This window comes from Eubalaena glacialis, chromosome 15 (genome assembly GCF_028564815.1).
Source record: "Eubalaena glacialis isolate mEubGla1 chromosome 15, mEubGla1.1.hap2.+ XY, whole genome shotgun sequence".
NCBI classification, from domain to species: Eukaryota; Metazoa; Chordata; class Mammalia; order Artiodactyla; family Balaenidae; genus Eubalaena; species Eubalaena glacialis.
Genome location: NC_083730.1, coordinates 76,107,056 through 76,129,375, shown reverse-complemented (window position 1 = coordinate 76,129,375; position 22,320 = coordinate 76,107,056). Strand labels below are relative to the sequence as shown.

The 22,320-nt window shown below is 50.1% G+C and overlaps 1 protein-coding gene across 2 annotated transcripts in view; it reads right to left on the bottom strand.

Moving 5' to 3' along the window:
* Window positions 1-22,320, bottom strand: part of KIAA1671 (KIAA1671 ortholog) — a 186,065-nt gene that overhangs the window by 120,162 nt on the left and 43,583 nt on the right. For both annotated transcript variants that reach the window (XM_061170488.1, XM_061170489.1), the window contains exons 2-5: window positions 12,966-13,116; window positions 9,605-11,218; window positions 7,392-7,479; window positions 110-2,884 (exon numbers count right to left, since the gene is read on the bottom strand). In XM_061170488.1, coding sequence (XP_061026471.1) covers window positions 110-2,884; window positions 7,392-7,479; window positions 9,605-11,163 — 4,422 coding nt within the window. In that variant the 5' untranslated portion in view covers window positions 11,164-11,218; window positions 12,966-13,116. The remainder of the gene's footprint in view (window positions 1-109; window positions 2,885-7,391; window positions 7,480-9,604; window positions 11,219-12,965; window positions 13,117-22,320) is intronic.

Below are 22,320 nucleotides of genomic sequence, written 5' to 3'. Positions count from 1 at the left end.
CCACTCATTTCCATACTCACCTGGCCTACCCACGTGGGTTCTGAGTTTGAGACCCCTGGCCTGCATGTTTAACAACGTTTGACAAAACTGCAACATGGTTTGTACTCACCTTTAGACTGTCTCGATTCCCCGACTCCTGCCGACAGAGCCCTGTCTTGATGTCTTTGGCCTCTGAACTCTCCCTGGGGAGGCTGGGCCTCCCTTTGGGCTGCTCTTGCCTCCTCTCTCTGGCTTCCTGCATGATGGACAGGCCCTCTCGGATTTTGAGAGGGGGGCCTTTCTCCGAATGGGCCCTCTTGACATCCAGCAGTGACCTTCCACAGTCCAATGGGTGGTTGCCCCGTTGGGTCACACTGTCCTCCTCTCCCCTCCTGAGGGATTTCCTTGGGGGCCCTTTCTTCTGGTCAGTGGGGGACGACCTGGGTGGCATGATGGCCCCACTGCCCAGATCCTCCCAGGAGGTGGTGGGCTTTGACTCAGCCAGGGGATGCTGGCACTTTGCACTGTGATGTTTACTGATAAAGGCCTTTTTTTCATCCTCAGTGACCCCCACGCCTTTTTTCCTGGGACCTGCAGGGCCAGAAGAGGCCCCTGGATATTTCTCAGGAGGAGCTGAGTGCGGCAGAGCCCACAGAGGAGGGCTGACCTTGGTGTTCGTGGCTGCCCCCGGGGTCTCTGCCAGTTGTTTGCCCGAGCCGGGGGTAGAACTGGGGTTTGTTTCGGCAAAACTGGCTTGTTTCCGGGGACCCTCAATTTCAGGGCCCTCCTTCAGGCTCCTCCGTCTCCGATCCACCTCGCCTTGCTGGCCGGGCCTCTCAGGATTTGAGGCCCTGGGCTCTGCAGGCAGACCCCCCATCAGCTCCTGAGCCTCCCTGGGGCCTGCGGCCAGCTGTCTCTGGTACTCGGCCATCAGGGCGTCAATGTCGAGGACGCTGGACCTGTAGCCATCCTTGATTTTACCTGGGAACGTCTCGCTGACCACCTCTGTCTTCCTTCTGACCAGGAGATGGGTGGCTTTCGGGTGACTTTTGAGAGCCGGAGGTGTTTTGGGAGCACCAGGGGGGGACGTCTTGTTCCCACCGTCCTTCCAGTCGCTGTGAAAACCAATGCTGTCTTCCGGTCCCCGATGAACCCATAAAGCGTCGGCATCGGAGATTCTCTCGCTGGGAGGACCCAGAATCCTGTCCCCAAGAGACGCCAGCCTCGGAGTCTTTGGAAAGTTTGCGCTGTCATGCTCTCTGCCTGGACCCTGGTTTTTACTGCCCATGGTCTCCAGCAGCTCTTCACGGTTCAGAGAAACCAACGTAGATGTTAAAAGATGAGGCGATGGAGGTGGGGCTATTTTTCTAGAATGTTCCATCAAGTTTTCGAGCCCAGGCTTAACAACACTCTTTGCTTTTTGAGGGTCGGGAATCTGATATGTCACTGCAAAAAAGGTCGCCTTGGGTTCCACAGATGACCCTTGCTTTGCCGCTGAAAGAACCTGTGACGCGCCCGGGTTCCCCTGCTGGGGCTCCTCCCAACCGTGGGCTAGTTGGGGTTTTCCTAAGGCACCTGCGGTGCAGGTCAAATAACCCGTCCGTCTCTGCTCTGCCTTGGAAGAGTGCTCTGGGGCCAGCAAGCTGAACTCATCGAACTTCGCGTCGTGGGGTAACGTCCGCCGCCTCCACCTCTCCATCCTCTGGTCGCTAGGGCTCACCTTCCGCGTCCTGGCTTCGGGCTCCGGCACCCGGGCCGGCCTCCCTCCACCCTGGCCGCCAGCCACGGCGAGGGGCCCCTTCTGCAGCAGCACGTCTGCCTGTGGCCGGGCTCGGAAGTCAGAGGCCTCGCCCTTAGCCCTGGAAGGAGGCTCCAGAGGGCCCCCCTGGGGGGGACCCCTTTCCCCTGGCTTTATTCCGGCCCCTTCGATCCCCTGGTGCTGGGTCTCCTGGATGGCAGCCTGGATGGTCCTCGCAGAGGTGACCTCGGGGCTTGGTTCCAAGCCTCTCTCTTCACTGACCCCCACGGCGGCTTTCTGCCAGCTCATGGCCACCCCACCTGTCCATCTGGGTGACAGGCAATTGCCTCCAGACGTGTCCTTTAGCTCTCGGTGGAACTCAGGCTTTGGCCCACTGACCTCACGCGTCCCTCGAGCTTCCCAGATCAAACTGGCCCTTTGGACGGACCCCACCTGGCCTTCCAGCCTGCGCTTGGGGTCAGCAGGGGTCACGGCAGGGGTGACCTCCTGGGACAGCAAGGGCCGAGACTGGCTGCTCCGGAGCGTCACAGCCTTCTCCTCGGGCGCCGTGGGGATGGCCTCGCTGTGCGCACGCTCCCCGACCGCGTGCATGATGTCATACCTGGGCTCGACCCTCTCGGATGCGGGAGGGCTTTCCAAGAGCTTGAGGCAGGGGTTATTACTGCACTTTTCGCCCACAGGGTATCTTCCCAGGAGGGAAGACGTATGATGCTGTTTGGGCTCACCATTGGAGAAGGCGGTTCGCCCAGATTTCTTTGGGTCGGGATTTTCCAACCACTCTTTCTTCAGGTATGTGGTTTGCGGGAAAGAGCTTCTCGGCCCAAGGAACATGGATCTGAGCTCCAAGACATCGGCCGTGTCCCTGGGGGTCATGGCTGCGGGACAGTGTCCTGACGGGTCAGCCACGGTGTGCTTCTCCACGTGATGTTCGAACACTGTGGCCCACACGGTCTGGAAGCTTCCGTCATCATACGGGGTGCTGGCAGAAGGGCTCAGAGGCCCCACCACACTTTCGCTCCAACCACTGCCAGGGACTTGGTCAGAACTGTCTTTCCGCTCTGTCTGCCTGGATTTCTCCCAGGTCGTCGCAGGCTTCCAGGGGCTTCTTGGGACAGATGCTCCATCCACACCATGCCCTTCCTTTTGCTGTGGGAAAAAAAAAAAATCCAATTTAAGTTAAAGGGTTTGAAATGGAGGGAATTCCCTGGTGGTTCAGTGGTTAGGACTCCGGGCTTCCATTGCCAGGGCCTGGGGTTCGATCCCTGGTCGGGGAACTAACATCCCACAAGCCGTGCAGTGCAGCCAAAAAAAAACCTGGGGGGGGCAGTTTGAAATGGAAAGAAAGAGATGAGGTGATTGAAATAGCTGCTTTTATTTATTTATTTATTTATTTTTGCCTGCCTTGGGTTTTTTGTCGCTGCGCGCGGGCTGTCTCTAGTTGCGGCGAGCAGGGGCTACTCTTCGTTGCGGTGAGCAGGCTTCTCATTTCGGTGGCTTCTCTTGTTGCGGAGCCAGGGCTCTAGGCGCGCGGGCTTCAGTAGTTGTGGCACATGGGTTCAGTAGTTGTGGCTCGCGGGCTCTAGAGCGCAGGCTCAATAGTTGTGGCGCACGGGCTTGTTGCTCCGCGGCATGTGGGATCTTCCCTGACCAAGGCTCGAACCCGTGTCCCCTGCATTGTCAGGCGGATTCTTAACCACTGTGCCACCAGGGAAGCCCTGAAATAGCTGCTTTTAAAATCACAGCAGTGAGACACCATAAAATCTTACAGACTGAGCATAGCCAGTGTGGGTGAGGATGTGGTGAAACGGCCACTCTCAGACACAGCCACTCTCAGACACTTGGTGAGAAGACAAATGGGCATGATTCTTGGGCAACTCAGTATATCGGTCATGATTTTAAGACACTCATTTCCTTTTATCTGGCCGATTTCCTCCCAGGATTCTTGCTTTGCCCACGTGCACTAGTCTATGTGAACGAGAAAGTTCATACAGCACTGTTTGTGAAACAAAAGAACACAGAAACAACCTAAATGCCCATCTGAAGGGCACTGGCTAAATAAATTCTGAAATATTCAAACAACTGAATACCACACAGGCACTTGGATCCACAGAAGGGGGTGTGGGTCCCAATGTCCTAACGTCTAAGAACACACAAAATGTCATGCTGGTGGAAGAAAAGCAGGATGAGGAACTATATATTTATAATAAAATATCATTTAAAAAAACTACATGTGTACATGTGTATAAACATGTACGTGTGTACATAAACAATGGAGAAAAGATATCAATCAAACTGGGAGTGAAGGGCTTCCCTGGTGGTGCAGTGGTGAAGAATCCACCTGCCAATGCAGGGGACACGGGTTCAAACCCTGGTCAGGGAAGATCCCACATGCCGTGGAGCAACAAAGCCCATGCACCACAACTACTGAGCCCACGAGCCACAACTACTGAACCCACGTACCACAACTACTGAAGCCCGCATGCCTGGAGCCCATGCTCTGCAACAAGAGAAGCCACCACAATGAGAGCCCAGTGCACCGCAACGAAGAGTAGCCCCCGCTCGCCACAACTAGAGAAAGCCTGCGTACAGCAACAAAGAGCCAACGCAGCCAAAAATAAATAAATAAAATAAATTAATTAAAAAAAAACAACTGTGAGTGAAGGAGTGAGGGTAGGAAGAAGAAATGAGGATGAGAACGTCATCTTTTAATCCTACACATTTTAGTTCTGTTGGGTTTTTATAATATGCATGTATTATTGCTTAGTCATATTTAAAATTTTTCTTTTCTGTTAGAAAAAAGTCTACTTCAAGAAGTTACACAAAGATTTAACCATACGACCCACCAATTCCATTCCTGAGTATATACCCAAAAGAACTGAAAACAGGTGTTCAGACAAAAACTTGTACACCAATGTCCGCAGCAGCATTATTCACAATCGCCAAAAGCTGGAAACTCAAATGTCCATCAATGGATGAATGGATAAACAGAAAGTGGTATATCCATGCAATGGAATATTATTCATCCATAAAAAAGAATGCAGTATTGATACACGCTATAACGTGGATGAACCTTGAAAACATAATGCACAGTGAAAGAAGTCAGACACAAAAGGCCACATATATGATTCCACTTACATGGAATATCCAGAATAGGCAAGTCTATAGAGACAGAAAGTAGATTCATGGTTGCCAGGGGCTGGAGGTGGGGGATGAGGAGTGACTGGGTAAGGGGTTTCCATTTTGGGGGGGATGAAAAATCCTGGAACGGGACAGTGATGACAGTTGTGCAACCTTGAGAATATACTTAATGCCACTGAATTGTTTATTACAAAATAGCTATAGTGCAGACACGGCCATAGCTTGCTAATCTCTACTCTAGATGATGGAATGCTGTTAAAGACTTTAAAAAATATATTGATTTTAAATTTTTATGTTTCATTTCATAAATTTTGCAGAAGTAATATATGAATTCATTTTCGTTGTACAGGAATCTAAACAATATGGACAAAGCTCAAGTCCTTCAGTTCCCTCATTCAAATATTCAAATCCCAGGCCCCTTCCTGGATAACAAGTGTTATCAGTGGGGAGTGGATCCTGGAAGAACTGTCCAGAACTTTCTCCTTGCACTTGTGTGTGTGTGTACACACAAGTTTTTTTAATTTAAAAAATATATTTATTGTTCTTAAAAATTAGTTTAAAAGGTATATTTTATGTTATGTGTATTTTACCCAATAAAAAAAATCACCAAAAGAAAAGTCCATTTATAGAGATGAAATCTCATGATATTTAAAGCAAGCGTTTCTTTATTAACTCTTCATTTTTTTTGAAAATTTTCAAACGTATGAAATGACAGATTAAAATAAAAAATTCACTTGAATAAAAACAATAAATGTCATTAAAAGTGAAAAAAATAATAAATAAATGAATAAAATAATCAGTTCGCCACAGCCCATCCCCTGGATTCAATGACAATCAACATTTTGCCCCACTGGCTTCATGTAGCCCTTTCTGTTCTTGCTGCTATTGTCACTATAATATTTTAATGTGAATATGGGGGCTTCACCTACATTAGAGCCTCCTTCTACCTTTTTTTTTTTTTTGCCATGCCACATGGCACGTGGGATCTTAGTTCCCTGACCAGGGATCGAACCCGTGTCCCCCGCAGTGGAAGTGTGGAGTCTCAACCACTGGACTGCCAGGGAAGTCCCTCTCTACCATTTTTAAAGAAATGACTCACAAGATCCAAGGATAAAAACAGGGCAAACAGCCCACCCCAGGAGTGGTGGGCACTGTCATTCAGAGCCAGCTCACCTTTGTTAGGGGTTTATGATGGGAGGGGTTCAAATGGGCTTGGAACCAAGCTCTGGTGTTTAAAACTCTGCATAATTTTCTTAAAAAGTAAAACTATGTGATCCAGCCATTCCACGCCTAGGTATTTATCCAAGAGAAAAGAAAATAGATGTCCCTACAGAGCCTTGCCCACAGATGTTCACAGAAGCTTTATTTGCAATGGTCCCAAACTGGAAACAACCCAAATGCCCATCAAGGGGTGAATGGATAAGCCAACTGTGGGCTACCTGTACAACGGAGTACTACTCGGCGATAAAAAAGGATGGGCTCTTGAAACACATGACGACATGATGAAGCTCAAAATAATGATTCTGAGTGAAAGAAGCCAGACCAAAAAAAGAGCACTGGTTCCATTTATATAAAAATCTAGAAGATGCAAATGAATCTATAGTAACTGAAAGCAGATCAGCGGTTGCTTTGGGGGATTACAAAGAAGAAACTTGCATGTGCTGGAAATGTCCATTGTCTTTATTGCGATGAAAGTTTCAACAGGTGTACAAAGATGTCAAAGCTCACCTGCTTATACGCTTTAAACATGTCCAGTTTACTGTATGTCAATTATACCTCAATAAAGCTGTTTAAGAAAAATTGAAACTGCAGAAAGCATCAACCACAAACCCATTATACCTAGCAGTTATTTTATGAGCTTTTTTTTATTAAACAGACTAAATAGGGACTTCCCTGGTGGTCCACTGGGTAAGACTCCATGCTCCCAATGCAGGGGACCCAGGTTCGATCCCTGGTCGGGGAACTAGATCCCGCATGCATGCTGCAACTAAGAGTCTGCATGCCGCAACGAAGATCCCGTGTGCCACAGCTAAGACCCAGCACAGGCAACATAAATAAATAAATAAATATTTAAGAAAACAGACTAAATGAAAATATTTTTTAAGCAATTTAATTGATGGTAATTCTCCTCCTTCTTCTTCTCCTAGGTGACACATCAGGGTGGGGAAAGAAGCAGGGACCATAATGGGGGAAAATTGAGGGGGGTTTCTATTAACATTTTTACATCTTTATTAATTTCTTAATAAAGCAGACATTCTTACACAGGAAAGCCATGTCCCTCCTCCCATTTGCACAGACAAAAAGAAATGCCTGACGATTATATTTGCAACGGGGAATCACACAGCCCATCATATCAGAAGGGACTTTAAAAGTCCCAACATTAAGGGAATAAAATGTCTTAACGGTTCATGAGAGGTTTCTGATTCTTTCCTGGGTCCTGGAGATCATAAAAGCCCTTTTTCCAATAAGTATAACTACCTGCTGGGAAAAAAGGATGCGCCAAGTGGCTCCTTACCTTTTCTCTTGGTTCTTTAGGAGGCTCACTGCTCAGCTCAGAACACTTCTCACATGTGACTTCGTTGTTTGAAGCTGCACTTGAAAACCTGGCACAGAGATCCAAGTTACTTGTACAGGGGCCGGCAGCTGTGGCTCCCTCCAGCCCACACCCCGTAACTAGCTCAGGAACCCAGGGGTGAAATCAGCACTGAGACTATCAAAGCAACACTGCCCAATTTCCTCCGAGAAGGGACATGTCTTTTGCAGTTGCCAAACCTCTCTGGCCCGGTGGGGACAGCCTACCTTAAACACAGCATCATCGGGGCAGCAGGAGCCCCAGGCTTGGGTGAAGAGACCTGGGTGCTAGTCCCAGCTCTCCTGCCTCCCCACTGAGGGAGCTTGGGCCAGGCTTGTGACCTCACCTATAAAACGGGGATAATTAACACCTCCCCATCGTCTTTTGTAGGGCGGATAAGAGGCTACCCAAGGCCCTAATAGCTACATGAGGGTGTTTAGAGAAGAGTGAAGATGCCCCAGGAGGGATAATTAATGGCTGTAACCCCACAATAGCAGCCCCACCGCAGACCGACCACGGGACTGGGGGCAGTGGGCAGTCAGGGAATGTGTCGGAGCACGGGCCTGCCTCTGCCTCTCCGGGTGACCTGGGCCCAGTCATTATCCCTCTCTGGGCCTGTTTCCCCACCGTAAAGGGGAAGAGGGAGAAAGGGGAGTTCTGGAGCTACACTTTTTCCATCTCTGAAGAGTTCTCTGGAGCGGACGCTGAAAGATTAGCTCAGGGCTGGGGGCTGCAGAGAAGAGGGAGGTGAAAGAAATCAAACCGCTTAAACTTGACCCACACGCAGCAGTCCAAGGTCTGCCTCCTGGGAGGCGTGAGGCTGTGCATGAGTTGTTTCTAAGCCCAGAGCCCTGGTTTCCCCTCCTGTCAGATGGGAACAACCTGAGACACTGCGGGGGACGCAGAGAGGGGAGGTGTGTGAGGTCCCCGACATGGATGCCCCTTTCTCTGTTTTCTGGGTTTTTTAAAATTTTTATTATTATTATTTTGCCATGCTGTGCAGCTTGCGGGATCTTAGTTCCCAGACCAGGGATTGAACCCGGCCCATGGCAGTGAAAGCGCCAAGTCCTAACCACTGGACAGCCAGGGAATTCCCCCCTTTCTCTGTTTTCTGAATTCAGGGGTTCACAAGCCTGACTGCACATGAAAATCACTTGGGAAACTTTTAAAAGCCACCAAGACATGGGCCCCTCCCCAGACCAGCTGAATCAGATTCTCTAGGGGGTGGGGTGGGGGCCAGGCATCGGTATTTTTTTTTCCAGGTTATTCTAAATGCTGAGAGCCACTGGTCTAACTCTGGCCGAGCTGGCTGCCCGGGTTCCCAGGGCCTGAAGGGCAGTCTGCCCAGAGCTCCCCCTGGAAGCTCCATCCCTGACAAAGTATGTCAGCAGCATGCATGTCATTAACAAGCTGGCAGAAACACCCGGTGGCATCTCCCTGTCCTAGCCGAGAAGCCACTTGTGGAAAAACAAAGGAGCAAGAGATGTCAGAGGCCAGGCCAAGCTTAGAAAATCATCATTAACCATTAGGATTAATCATATCATTTGGAGCTACGTGTTGAGGGCTCCCTTGGGCTGAGTGACTCTCAGCATTATCTCTCTGAGTCTTTGCCTTAATCCTTAAAGGCAGGTCTTAACATCATTTCTGTTTTGGAGATGAAGAAACTGAGGCTCAAGGGGCGAAGCTACCCGCCCAAGTTATCGTGACTCATCTGATTTTGTTTTTTGGGCCATCCACAGAGGTTTAGGCCATATATTAGGTGTCCTCGGACTTTAGGAAAGGAAAGCTTAGCTATGGAGACAGGCTGAGCTGGAATTGCACCAGGCTCCCGACTTCCTCATGGTATTTCACCTTTCCTGTCCACATCTGTGAAATGGGCACAATATTTCCCCCTGAAAAGTGTACGAGGAAATGGAGCTCCTAGCCCTGCTGCCAGCACACACAGGGGAGCTGCCCTGCCTCTCCACACCTCAGCTTCCTCATCTGAGAAATGGGAGCCAATGCCACTTCCTCTGGGGGCTGTGGGTAAACTGAGAGGGGGCGTAAGGCGTGCAGCACGGAGCCTGGCGCCCTGCTGTTTCCTTTCCCGAGGGGTCTCTGGTAAGGGGTTGAGGACCTTGGAGGCTGGGGGAAGCCAGTGGGATATTCCCACTTACAGTTTGGTCAAATCCGCTGACAGCGGCCGTGCCTGGACCACCTTCTTCCTGATCTCTGGCTTTGCTTCCGAGCTCTCAGTGACCCAGCCTTTGATCCGCTCCTGGACGCTCACACCGGCTTTCCCCTGCTCCGGTGCAGCCGGTGGGGACTCAGGGGGGGCTAATGGGGGTGAAGATCCCAATGACAAGGCCGAGGCACTCTCCTCGCCAAAGAGGCTGACGTGCTTCTTCACGCCCCCCCTCGGGGTCCGCTCTCCCCCTGCCTGGGTTTCCCCATCAGCCGCTCTGCTCTTGACCTCAGCGACTTCTTGGCCTTTTCCAGGCCTGGGCGAAGGGGACTGCGGGGCCCTGGGTGCCTTCTCCGGCTCCCCATCCAGCTTGGCTTTCTCTTCCCCAAGATTCTGGTCATTGGTGGGGGTGACCCTGGCCGAGCCCCCCATGGTTCTGAGGTTGCCCATCTCCGCCTGCTTGCAGAGCAGCTTCTCCTTCCGTTCCTGGATCTTCCTGGCCACCTGCAGGAAGTCGGAATCCGGGTCGTGAAGGGGAGCCTCTGCTTTGACCAGACACTCCCCATCCACTTTGGGGTCCAGGTCAGGCCTCTCGGGCCCCCGCCACTGGGCCGTGGATCCTGCTATGGCCTCGTCCGCCACCTTCCTCGCCAAAGCCTCTCTACTCTCGAACCTGGCCGTGAGGTCCACGGACAGAGGCCTAGGCCTCCTTACCCACGTCTTCTCAGGAGGGGTGGGGGGCGCCTTCCCCGCCATGGCTGCCCCGCCAGGGCCTGCTGGCTTCTGAGGCTGAATGGACTCGATGAAAATGGCCGACATGGGCCTTCTCTTCAGGCGAGGCCTGGGCTCCAGAGCAGGGCTACCCGCGTCCTCCACGCTGCTGGCCTTTGACAGAGGCTCCTTTAGGCCTGTCTCCTCTTGGGTGGCCGCCGGCCTGGTGTCCTGAGACAGGGAGGCCGGTCGGGGAAGAGTCCCCGCAGGCTTTCGGGCCGGCAAGGCGGGCTTGGTGGCCACCTCAGGCCGGGAGGCAGCAGGGGGCCCCTGAGACACGCCTGCGTCGGCCTCCGGAGCCCCCCGGCCGACCCCCTTCCCCAGGGTAGGCCCGGCTTTGGTGGTTTCAAAGAGGATCATGGTGCTGGAGCTAGGCCGCAGAAGCGCGGCCTTGGAGACCAGAGACGAGCTGCTCGGGCCGTCCCCACTCCCCGCCTCCCGCCCCACCAAGCCGGGCATCTTCTCGCCCAGCCCCTCTGCCGCCACGTCCCGGGAGAGCCCCCCGGTAGGAGACGGCCTGCTCAGGCTGGGCCACGAGGAGGTCACGTCCCCGGCCTTCTCCTTGGAGAAGGGCTTGGGGGCGAGTCTCGGCAGAGGGAGCAAGCGGACTGGGCTCCTGAGGGGGCTTCTTCCTTCCGAGAGCCGCGCTGAGGGGGCCCCGGGGGCCTTGCCAGCCTGGCGGAAGTAGGTCCGAGTCAGAGCCTCCTCCTTGGAGAGCTCGCCCAGGCCTGGCACTCCTGTCAGAGAATTTATGGAGCCGACCTCCACCCGCGTCACCATGGTTACGGCTGTGGATCCATGGGGAAGACGAACATCAGAAACGGAGAGGCAACCACTAAAAAAAATAGGAAATTTAAGATTCAGTCAGTGTCTGGGTTGAAGCAGAGGGATTTGGGGGACGGGGATCAAGAGACCAGAGTCCCGGGTCTGGACGACAGCTCTCCACTGACCACTGGGCCAGCCTGGGCCAGTGCCTTCACCTCTCAGCTGTGGGCAGAGGGCAGTGGACTAAATGGCCCGACTCTGAAGTTCAGTCCGGCTCAAAGGATACAGAAAAGGCGCCAACATTCTCTTGGACTTCCCTGACTCAGCTAATCTCAAGGCCAGCTTTCAGGGTGAAAAGGGATTGATCTCTGCTGTACAGGTATGGAAACCAGCTCAGAGAGGCCAAGTAACCGACCTGAGGTCACTCAGAGAGTAAAGAGGCAAAGCTGGGATTCGAACCCAGGTCAGACTCCAAATTCACACCACACGCTCCCAGCATAAACCCTGGTGAGAGTCCTGTCACCCCGCAGTATTTTCCCATTTCAGAGCCTGCCCACGTCAGGCTGATCCTGAGCCTCATCACAACCAAGCACAGAGAGGGTAGGTGACAAGCCCCACCTCACACAACTACCCAACGGTCACAAAGTTGGTCACTGGCCTTGGAACTCTAACCGTCCAGACAGTCCCGTATCTCTCCCCTCCCCAATCCTTCCAGAAGCCTTAAAAAAAAGCCATCCTCATTTTCCACTCCACCTGCTGTTGTGATTGCTTTGCCTTTGGGTTCTTTTCAGTTGAACGCCTATTTTATGCTGGCTGCCTTCACAGTCTCAGTAAGAAGAGTAACAGCTAAGGACGAGAGTTTACCATGAGTGAGGCCTCAGGGAAGCCAAGTGCTTCCTCTGTTTTACAAATCACATCCTCTTTAGAACCCTAAAAGGCGGGTGTGTGATCATCAGCCCCAGTTTTGCAGCAGCTCAGGCACAAACCCCTTGTTCATCCAGTCATGAGCTCTGCTCTCTCAAGGCAGGAGCCCTCCTCTCTCATCCATCCTCCAATGACCCCGAGAAGCAGGGATTATCCTTATCTCCCTTATAAAGATGAAGGGAAAGGGCTCAGAGAGGTGGCCTGACTTGCCAACCATCACACAGCTGAAACGTGATCTCAAGTCCTGGACCCATTCAACTCTGCCTTTTTAACAATTACGTCCTCTTCCTTTCTGGTCTTAAAAAGTGCCAGACAAGTTGCTGTTCTTGATTCGTCCCCCACCCTAACCCCACCTTCACTCCAGTGCTCTCTTTCCCTACAAAATTGTCCCCAGCCTGCCCCCGTCTAGATGGGCTAAAAGTAGAAGGCATTTTAGTCCAACGCAAGCCTCCACTTCCCTTCCTGGGGCGCTACACTGCTGCCCCCGGCTCTGACTCACTCAGCAGCCTGCAGGAAAGAAAGGCAGACAGATTTTGATATTTTCTCTTCCTTACACACTCGATGGTGCTAAAAAGATTCCTTCTCCCTGAAGCGGGGAACACTGTCTAGACGGGGTTAGAAGCAGAAGAGAGGCACAGAAATGGAGAATGGGAAAATCGGAGACTTGGGAGGAACCCGTCTGCAGTGACTCGGGGTGGAGTTCTAAGGTGCACAGGGTCCTGCCCCAAATCAGGACTGCTCATCGTTAGAGCCAGCTCCCGTGACCTCTGAGACACAGACATAGCCCGGACATGAGACACAGGACAAGAACAGGATTCAAAGGATGGAGAGAAAATTCCCTAGCAGAACCCACAGGAGCCCTGCCCAGCCCCGGACACTCCAGCCCCACTTACCCGAGCTAGCAGGTCCTGGCTGGGGACGCGTGACTGCCGGAGAAAGCCAGTGGTATCGTGTCTCATCTCCAATGGGGCTGTCCGCACACTCCCATGGCAGAAGCCGGCGGGGGAGGGGAGGCTTTCCCAGCAGGCTGAGTTTCGAGCAGGTCTGGGGAGACATAGGGCGAGAGCCTCAGTTCCGGGGTTCTGGCGATATGTGCACAGACGGCGCAAAGGCTTTCGAGCTCCAACTGCATCTGCTGGCATCTCCGCCAGCTTGTAAAACTCACGCTCCTAGCAGCTTTTCAGTACTGTCGCCTTATCTATACACGTGGGCATCAAGGGTGCTGAGTACAAACCGTAGGTGCTCAATAAAAATCTCCCCTGTTCCTCTGATACATGTTTATTGAGCACCTACCACGTTCACAAGGATGAATAAGAAATATCCCCTGCACTCAGGAAACTCAGAGTCTTGTGTGAGAAACACACACACACATACACACACACACGCGATTACAACACTGGGCAATAAACATCATGGTTTATAAAGGGGGACATGGGAGCACAGGAAAAGGAGGATTAACTGCCTAAAATTGGGAGTGGTGGTCCCGGAAGACTCCCCCGGTTTAGAGGAGGTAACTCCTGAAGACTCAAAGAGCTGGCTAATTTGGGAGCTATTTCCCCTGGTTCTCCTGCTCAGCAGTACTTGGACACTGCATCTCTTGGAGGTCCTCACACGCCTCCTCAGGGCCTTTGCACGTGCTGTGCCTGTTCTCTGAGATACCCCTGTCGCTACACACAGATGCAGGCCCTCCCCTAAGATTGCAGTCCAGACACAGCTGCCCCCCTCCAACCTAGTATCATCTCCCTCTTACATGTCCAGAGAGACCCACAGACACTCGGCCAGACTCCTCATAGCTACACAGCTACATTTAATAGTTCATGATCCTTCATTTCACATCAATGGGAAGCCCCCAGGAGTCACCCTGAATCCCCAAGAGCTAGCACAGTGGCCTAGCAGATAATAGCACTGAACACATAATTATTGAGTGAATAAATAAATGAATGAAGAACTATTCTCCTGGCCCTGCTCCCCACCCTTCTAAGATTCTAAATAAGTGCCAGAGTCCTGAGTTTCATGACACTAAGCAGTCAAGGTGAACTAGTTCCTCTGGCTCTGGCAAGTTCTGGTGTGGCCATAGGTCAATTGCTACTGAATGACAGAACCAAGCAGCTGCGAAGAGCTCAGCTGGGAGCTCAACCTGCTGACCCCGCCGAGAGGCCCCACCAGTTTCACCTGCTGCACTGCCTGGGACAGGCCACCGTCAGACACCTGCTGTGACCACATTAACCCCAGGCTGTCACACCGGCTCATCTGCCCAAAGGTGGAATGAATGAAAGCTTCTCTATACAGCTTTTCCTGGGAAGAACCACCAAGAGCACTGTTGCTGAATCAGGGCTGACGGCTCACAAATGTTGCCCCCACTTTGGGATCTCTGAACCCATCTCAGTAGCCAGATTGCAGGGAAGGAAAAAGGGAAAACAAGAGAAAGGCTCTTGGTCCGCACCCCTCTTAACCAGAACGGTGTCTCTGTTATCTGTAATCTCCTTTCTATATTGGGCTCCCTCTCAAGTTTCCATTTAAAATGTCAGGCAGATGCCTGGTCTATAAATATGGTTGCATGAACGAATCAATGAATGAATCAATCAATCAATGAACAAAGGGGGGAAAAAAAAGAGTTTTTAAACCACCATAGTGGACGGTTAAATAATATTCTGAACTCTTTCCCAAACCTAGAAACCCATGATTCTCAGGTTTTCCTTTAACCTGTTGTAAAATACAAGGAAACCGACTGAAATTTCGCTTTAAACTCTTGCTTTAAATGCATCACATATGTTATGCTTAATTTAAGAGATGGTAGTCTCTTCCAAAACATTTCAGAAGCCCACTCACACAGAAGACAGATGCTGTTTATTCCTGGGGTGGCCTCGCTCGCTCTTTTTAAATATATTAGCACGATGGCCAGAGCCAGGTAAACAAGAGCTCCCTGGAGAAAGCAGGGACACCAGGTATGAGCTGTGTCTGGTTTTATCTACAAATAACCGTGGAGGTCGGCATGGGGGGACAGACGGGGAGCCAGGCTGATCTGGGAGGTCAGGAGGCTGCAGTGGACCAGGACACGGAGGATGCGGGGCAGCAGTGGGGGTAGTGGTGAGTGTACCTCTGCGGTTGCTGAACCTGCCAGGTCCACAGGCTCGAACTCCCTGAATTGATCTGCAAGGTCTGAAATTCCCATTTCCTGCGATTTCATGCAGAGAAAACCATGTTCCTGAGGGTTGAGTCACCGAGACCGATCATCGCTGAAATTAGACAGGCGTCGTTCACGAGCATTCGTTCCTCCCATCCCTCTGACCTTCCTTCTACAAGCCAGGCTCTGTGCCGGGTGCTGGGGGGTGCAGCCGTGGAGCGCACAGGCTCCCGGGGAATCCGAGAGAACCTCACAGGGACAAGGCAAGAGAAGCCCTTCCATTCACAACCCAACCGTTTGGTAGCTTCTCTCTCAGATTCAGAGGCGTTGATTCATTCGAACAGCTGTTGCCCATCTTTCATAATGACACCCCTAAATCCGATCTGGGAGCTCACAGTCATTCACTCAGCCATCTCTGGGTGCCGCTTCCTGGGAATGCCACAATCTGGTGAGGGCCGTGAGCCAGTCCTGACACCTTCCAGCCTCTTCCGGAATGTGACCTGGGCTCCCAAATCTGCAAATCCACCCTGTGTGGTGCCCCGTGTGAAGGGCCAAGTGCATGCCCAGGTCTCCCCAGGAAAGCAGAGCTGTGGTAAACGCATGTGCATTGTCCATCCACAGGCCCCAGATGGAGGGGGACCAATGTCTAATGTCGATGGAGTGCATGCATCCTCTCCTCTCCATCCCCATGGCTGTGGCCCCAGCTCATTCATTCATTCATTCATTCATTCCAATACACAGTTACTGAGCACCTACCATGTACCAGGCTCTGGGGACACAGCAGTGAACAAAACATATAGAAACCCCTGTTCCCACGGAGCTGACAATCATGAAGATAGGAAAAGACAATAAACGAAATAAATAAGCAAGAGGCATAGAATGTTGTTAGGTAAGTAACTTTCTCTGCTGGCGTCTTCTCCAATCTGTTCTAGCAGCAGCCAGAGTGTTTCTCTGATACGCAGGGGCCACCATGTCACTCCCCACACCTCCCCACTGCCCTCTGAATGAAGATCAAACTCCTTCCCTGGGGCCTGGCAGGATCTGGATCCTCTTCATCTCTCCAGCTTCAGTCTCATGATTGACACCTCCCCCTCCATCGTCTGTCTGTCTCTCACACTCACTCACATACTTACTGCAGCACATGAACCCCAGACAGGTCACAAGACACATCATGCTTTTCCTCACCTTCCCACCTCTACACTGCCATTTCCTACTGCCTGGCTAATCTCAGCTCCAAGCAGCCACCTCCTCCAGGAAGCCTTCCCTGATGCCCCAGGGTGGGTTCAGGTGCCTCTTCTCTGCTCTGGTATCTAACTTCCAGAGCTTCTCCTTAGCCCAGCACTGATCCCATATGTGGTGACTGCCTCTAGAGTGGGAGCTCCAGGCCAGGAGGGTCCTGGGTCTGGTTCGCAGCTGTACCCCCAGGGTCTGATGCTGCACCGGACATAAAGTCAGTGTGCAAAAAATACCTCAAGGGAGAGCATCCCTGAGAGAAGAAAATAATAGTATCCAATGCAGGCGTGGGTGTGGGAAAACTGACACGCTCATTTGCTCCCAGGGACAATGTAAGTTACAAAAGCAATTTGGCAATATTCACTTTCCACTAATAATTTTGGAGACCCCATCAAGACTCAGGGACCACACTAAGTGACTCTGCACCTTCTGCCTTCTCCCATGTAATATTCTCAGCAATCTTGTGCTTTTCAGTTTATTACCACCATTCTACAGATGAGGAGAATGAGTCAGATCTCAAGCTAGCGAGGGGTAGTGTTACAGTTGAAATCTTCTATGAATCAAGTGTTTCCCCCCATATACCTCACCCCAAAAACATTCATTTATTTTTGACTCAGTAATCCCACGTCTAAAAACGTGTCCTATGGAAGGAATCTAAAGGAAGAGAAAACCATACACACGAAGATGCCCCCTGCAGTGTTCCCCATCCAAGTGCAGCAATAACGCACCCTGAACTTAGGGTGATAACTCTTATTTGAAAAAATCCAGGACTCAGAAGCCATTTGAAATGCCACAAAAGTTGCAACGTCAGTGGGTAGACCAGATCTCCAGTTCCCAGTCTGCCCACAAGTGGCACAAAAATCCCTTCACACCACACGGCCTGAGTTTGTGATCAGAAAAGATGGTTGCAGGACTTCCCTGGTGGCACAGTGGTTAAGAATCTGCCTGCCAATGCAGGGGACACGGGTTCGAGCCCTGGTCCAGGAAGATCCCACATGCTGCAGAGCACTAAGCCTGTGTGCCACAACTACTGAGCCTGCGCTCTAGAGCCCGCGAGCCACAACTACTGAGCCCACGAGCCACAACTACTGAGCCCGCGCGCCACAACTACTGAAGCCCGCGTGCCTAGAGCCCGTGCTCCTCAACAAGAGAAGCCACTGCAATGAGAAGCCCACACACCGCAACGAAGAGTAGCCCCCGCACGCCGCAACTAGAGAAAACCTGCGCGCAGCAACAAAGACCCAGCGCAGCCAAAAATAAAAATAAATAAATAAATTTATTTTAAAAAAGGATGGCTGCCATGGCTATCATGGCAAAAACCTAGAAATAATCCACATTCTCCACAAAAGGCGAAAGCCTCTCAGCCACATGTAAGGGGCTGTTCTGCATCTCTTGAAAGTGAGGACTGGGGGACCTGTGCAGGAAAGTGAGAAGAGCTCATGAGAATGCTGTTGGAGAGAGGGTGGCAGGTGGGTAATTTTCTGTATTCCAGGCTGTGACAACGGCAAAGATTGTTTACACAAATGGTCAAGGTCTGGAAGGGGAAAGGGACAGGTGAAAAGAAAAAGTGTCAGGGACAAGGGTGGAATTGTTATATTTTTAAATTCCCTTTCACTTTGAGATTCCTTTTTATTTCCATTAATGTTGTTTGTGCAGATTTCTTTTTAGGCCTCAATACCGGAAGTCTCCCTCTGAGCTGTGTTCTCCCCATCAATTCAAAATGTAGAGGTACCAAGGCTCCCTTCCTGCCCACTTTCAGAGCTTTCAAAAGCTGAGGATAGGGACTTCCCTGGTGGTGCAGTGGTTAAGACTCCGTGCTCCCAATGCAGGGGGCCCAGTTTCGATCCCTGGTCCGGGAACTAGATCCCACATGCATGCCACAACTAAGGAGCCAGTGAGCCACAACTAAGGAGCCTGAAAGCTGCAACTAAGGAGCCCGCCTGCCGCACCTAAGACCCAACACAACCAAATAAATAAATAAATAAAATTTTTTTTAAAAGAAGCTGAGGATAAAGATAACTATTATTTATTAAGCACTAAGCGTGTGCCAGGAACTGTACTAAGTGCCTTACAAAGATGACTCATTTCGTCCCCTTAACAATACAAAGAAGCAGGTCCTGGGACTTCTCAGGCAGTCCAGTGGTTAAGACTGCGCTTCCACTGCAGGACATGAGGGTTCAATCCCTGGTTGGGGAACTAAGATCTCTCATGCTGCGCAGCGTGGCCAAAAAAAAAAAAAGAAGCAGGTCCTATTATGAAGCCCATCTTACAGGTGAGGAAACTGAAGCTGGAGGAGTGAATGGATCTGCCGTGGGCAGCAGGACGTATGCCGATCCACCCTCCCCTCCGTAGGATTCCTTCCAAAGTCCACATGGGCTTAACTAGAACAAGTGCTTTTTTATGATGTTCAAATGTAAAGGACACTTCACACCCATTATGGTGTCTATCATCAAAAAAACCAGAAACAACAAGTGTTGGTGAGGATGTAGAAAATTTGGAACCCTTGTGCACTGCCCAGGAAAGCAGTATGGCAGATCCTCAAAAACTAAACATAGAATTATCATACGGGGACTTCCCTGGTGGTGCAGTGGTTAAGACTCCGCGCTCCCAATGCAGGGGGCCTGGATTTGATCCCTGGTCCCGGAACTAGATCCCACATGCGTGCTGCAACTAAGAGTTCACATGCCACAACTAAGGAGCCCGTGAGCTGCAACTAAGGAGCCCACCTGCTGCAACTAAGACCCGGCGCAACCAAAGAAAGAAAGAATGAATTACCATATGACCACCCCTAGGTGTATGTCCAAAAGAGCTGAGAGTAGGGACTCAAACAGATACTTGCACACCTCCACCAAACCCTCTCTGTGTCTTTACCTCCCAGTCGCTCTGAGAATCTGCTTGAAGTCTCGTATTTGTACTGCTTTCTGCTTTTCTCCCATCCTCTCAGCACCACTACATCCCCCATCCACTGCCATCTCAGAGTTCCATCCAGAGGAGCAAAAAAAAATTTTTTAATTTAAAATAGAACATAGTGAAGCAAAGACAGAATGCCCCTCCCCCAAAGATCACCCTGTCCCTGTCTGGGAGTTGTGTTATTTAAAGATATTCTGTATGTTGTATATATATTTTGTATGTTGTATATTTTGCATGTAGTTTCCTTAATGGAGAAAAAAATCCTAATAAATTTCAAATTTATTTGAATTTCAGTGTTCAAAGCAAAATTATTCGCAATAGTCAAAAGGTGGACACCACTCAAACGTCTATCGATGGATAAACAAAATGTGGTCTATCCATACAATGGAATATTATTCAGCCTTACAAAGGAAGGAAATTCTGACACATACAACGTGCATGAACCTGGAGGACATTATGCTAAGTGCAATAAGACATTCGCAAAAGGACAAATACTGGATGATTCCACTTATATGGGGCACCTAGAGTAGTCAAATTCATAGAGACAGAAAGTAGAATGGTGGTTGCCAGGGGGTGGAGGGTGGAGGGAATGGGGCTTTATTGTTTAATGAGTACAGAGTTTTAGTATGAAATGATAAAAATAATTCTGGAGATGGATGGTGGTGATGGTTGAGTAACAATGTGAATGTACTTAACGCTGCTGAACTACACACTTAAAAATAGTTAAGATGATAAATTTTATGCTATGTATATTTTACCACAATAAAAAAAAAACAAGAAACTAAAGACAAATATAAAGGAAACCTAATGCTTAAGCTCTAATTACCATGTGACTCAGCTCATGGGGACCCATGTCCTTTAGGCAAATCTCCATTAGAAGCCCTCATAAAAAAAAAAAAAAAAAAAAGCCCTCATGGTACACTCTGGGCTCTGCCCCCATCCCCACCAGGAACGCAATGGGAAGCAAAGGAGACCCCATTCCTGATTACAATCGGGGGGTGCTCTAATAGGGGCAGAAGATGAGGCTGTAAAAGCCCAAAGGAGGAGTAGTCAGGGATGCCTTCCTGGAAGAGGTGACATCTCAACTGAGACTGGTAGGAGACAGCCAAGCAGAGGAGGAGGTTGGAGCCAGGAGAGGGAACAGCATGTGAAAAGGCCCAAAGGTACAGGAGAAACACAGTCATATAGCGTGAGCCTGTTCACTTATTCTCCTTGGGGCAACGTGGGGCTATCTTGGTGAAAAGTCTGAGTGGCACAACTTTAGAAAAACCATGCACTTTTGTTGAGTCAGAGTCACATTGGAAGGTACAAAACGCTGGTCCGAGAGTCAGAACTGGGTGATTTTAGTCAAGGTGATCACAGATCCTGGTGTACCTGGGACAGAACCCTTTCATTCTCAAAAGTGCCCGGGTTTGGACAATAAATTATTCCATCATCCTACTTTTTTTTTTTTTAAACTGTGGTAGAAACCACATAACATGAAATTCATAATTTCAACCATTTCAAAGCGTGAAAGCAGTGTCATTTTGTAAATTCAAGGTATTGTACAACCGTCGCCACTATCTAGTTCCAAAACATTTTCATCACCCCAAAGGAAATCCCATACCCAAGAAGCAGCCACTCCCCCTTCTCCCCTCCCCCAGCCTCTGGCAACCACTACTCTGCTTTCTGTCTATAAGGAGTTGCCATTTCTGGATATTTCAAAGAAATAGAATCACCCAATATGTCTCTCACCCTAGTTTTGGTCTCAGTTCCTCCACAAACTTGCAATGAGAGCTTGGACAAGTCCCTGCCAGATTCTGTGACTGTGGTTTGGCTCAACCCCAGGACTTATCAGGTTTACATTATGTAACTTTTCTCTGCCCCTGGCTCATCCCCTGTGGAGCCCAGCTCTCTGAGATTCTGAGATCCATGTTCTACATCCCCTGGTCCCCCAGGATTCCTTCTGAACAACTGGTGCTCAATAAAGGATTGTTAGGGGACTCAATAAAATTCTCATTCAGTGTTGACAGAAGTAGTGAGAGCTAAGTTTCCTACTCAATGTGTGTTATTTTGTAAGAACTGCCTTAATTAGTACAGCCTTGACTTCTGTGTCAATTTCAAGTTGTAATGAATTAGAATTCGGGGCATCTGACCCTTCAGACTCTGGAATACAGAGGAACAGTTTGAGGGGGCTTTTCCCCAACTGGCCCCATACCACAAGATGTGGGTGGTACACATTCACACCCACACAAAGGGTCCTGTGGTTTATATCAATAGAAAGAGTTTGGGAAATGCGAGCTCAACAGTGTGTAAACTATTGTCCTTCCCACAGGACTTTTCAGAGCCTCGGGTGAGCTAATTGGCATTTTAGACACTCCAAAGCATAATCCAAACTACCTCACCCCAATACCCCTTGTCCAGGTGCAACTGCTGATTTGGAGAAAGAATGTTACAAGTTGCCTTTATGCCTTTATTTAAACATCCGCCTTTTCAACTTTCATTGGCCTGTTCCTTCCTACTATTTGTGCTATTTCTGGACTGGCTACAGCACTCACCAAAACCATTAATCAAGCAGCTTTTTTGGGTTTGTTTGTTTTTCTCCGGATCAAGGATGGGCAAACTACACTCTGTAGGCCACATCTGGCCCACTGCCTGTTCTTGTAAATAAAGTTTTATTGGAAGACAGACACACCCATTAATTTACATGTTATTGATGGCTTCTTCCAAGGTATGAAGACAGACCGGAGTGGTTGCCACAGAGGCCGTATGGCCCAGAAAGCCTAAAATATTTACTCTCTGGCCCTTTACAGAAAGAGTTTGTGACCCCTGCTGTAGATTGTAGAGAACTCAGTCCCCTGAGAGACTGGACTCCCCCAAGGATATGACATCCCCCCTTTAAATTATCCAAAGCTCTCACGCTATTCTGGCAGAGACCTACCTCTTCACGAGGTCTCTTCAGGTTCTCCACATAGTAATTGCAGAAAAATTCAAAAATATAA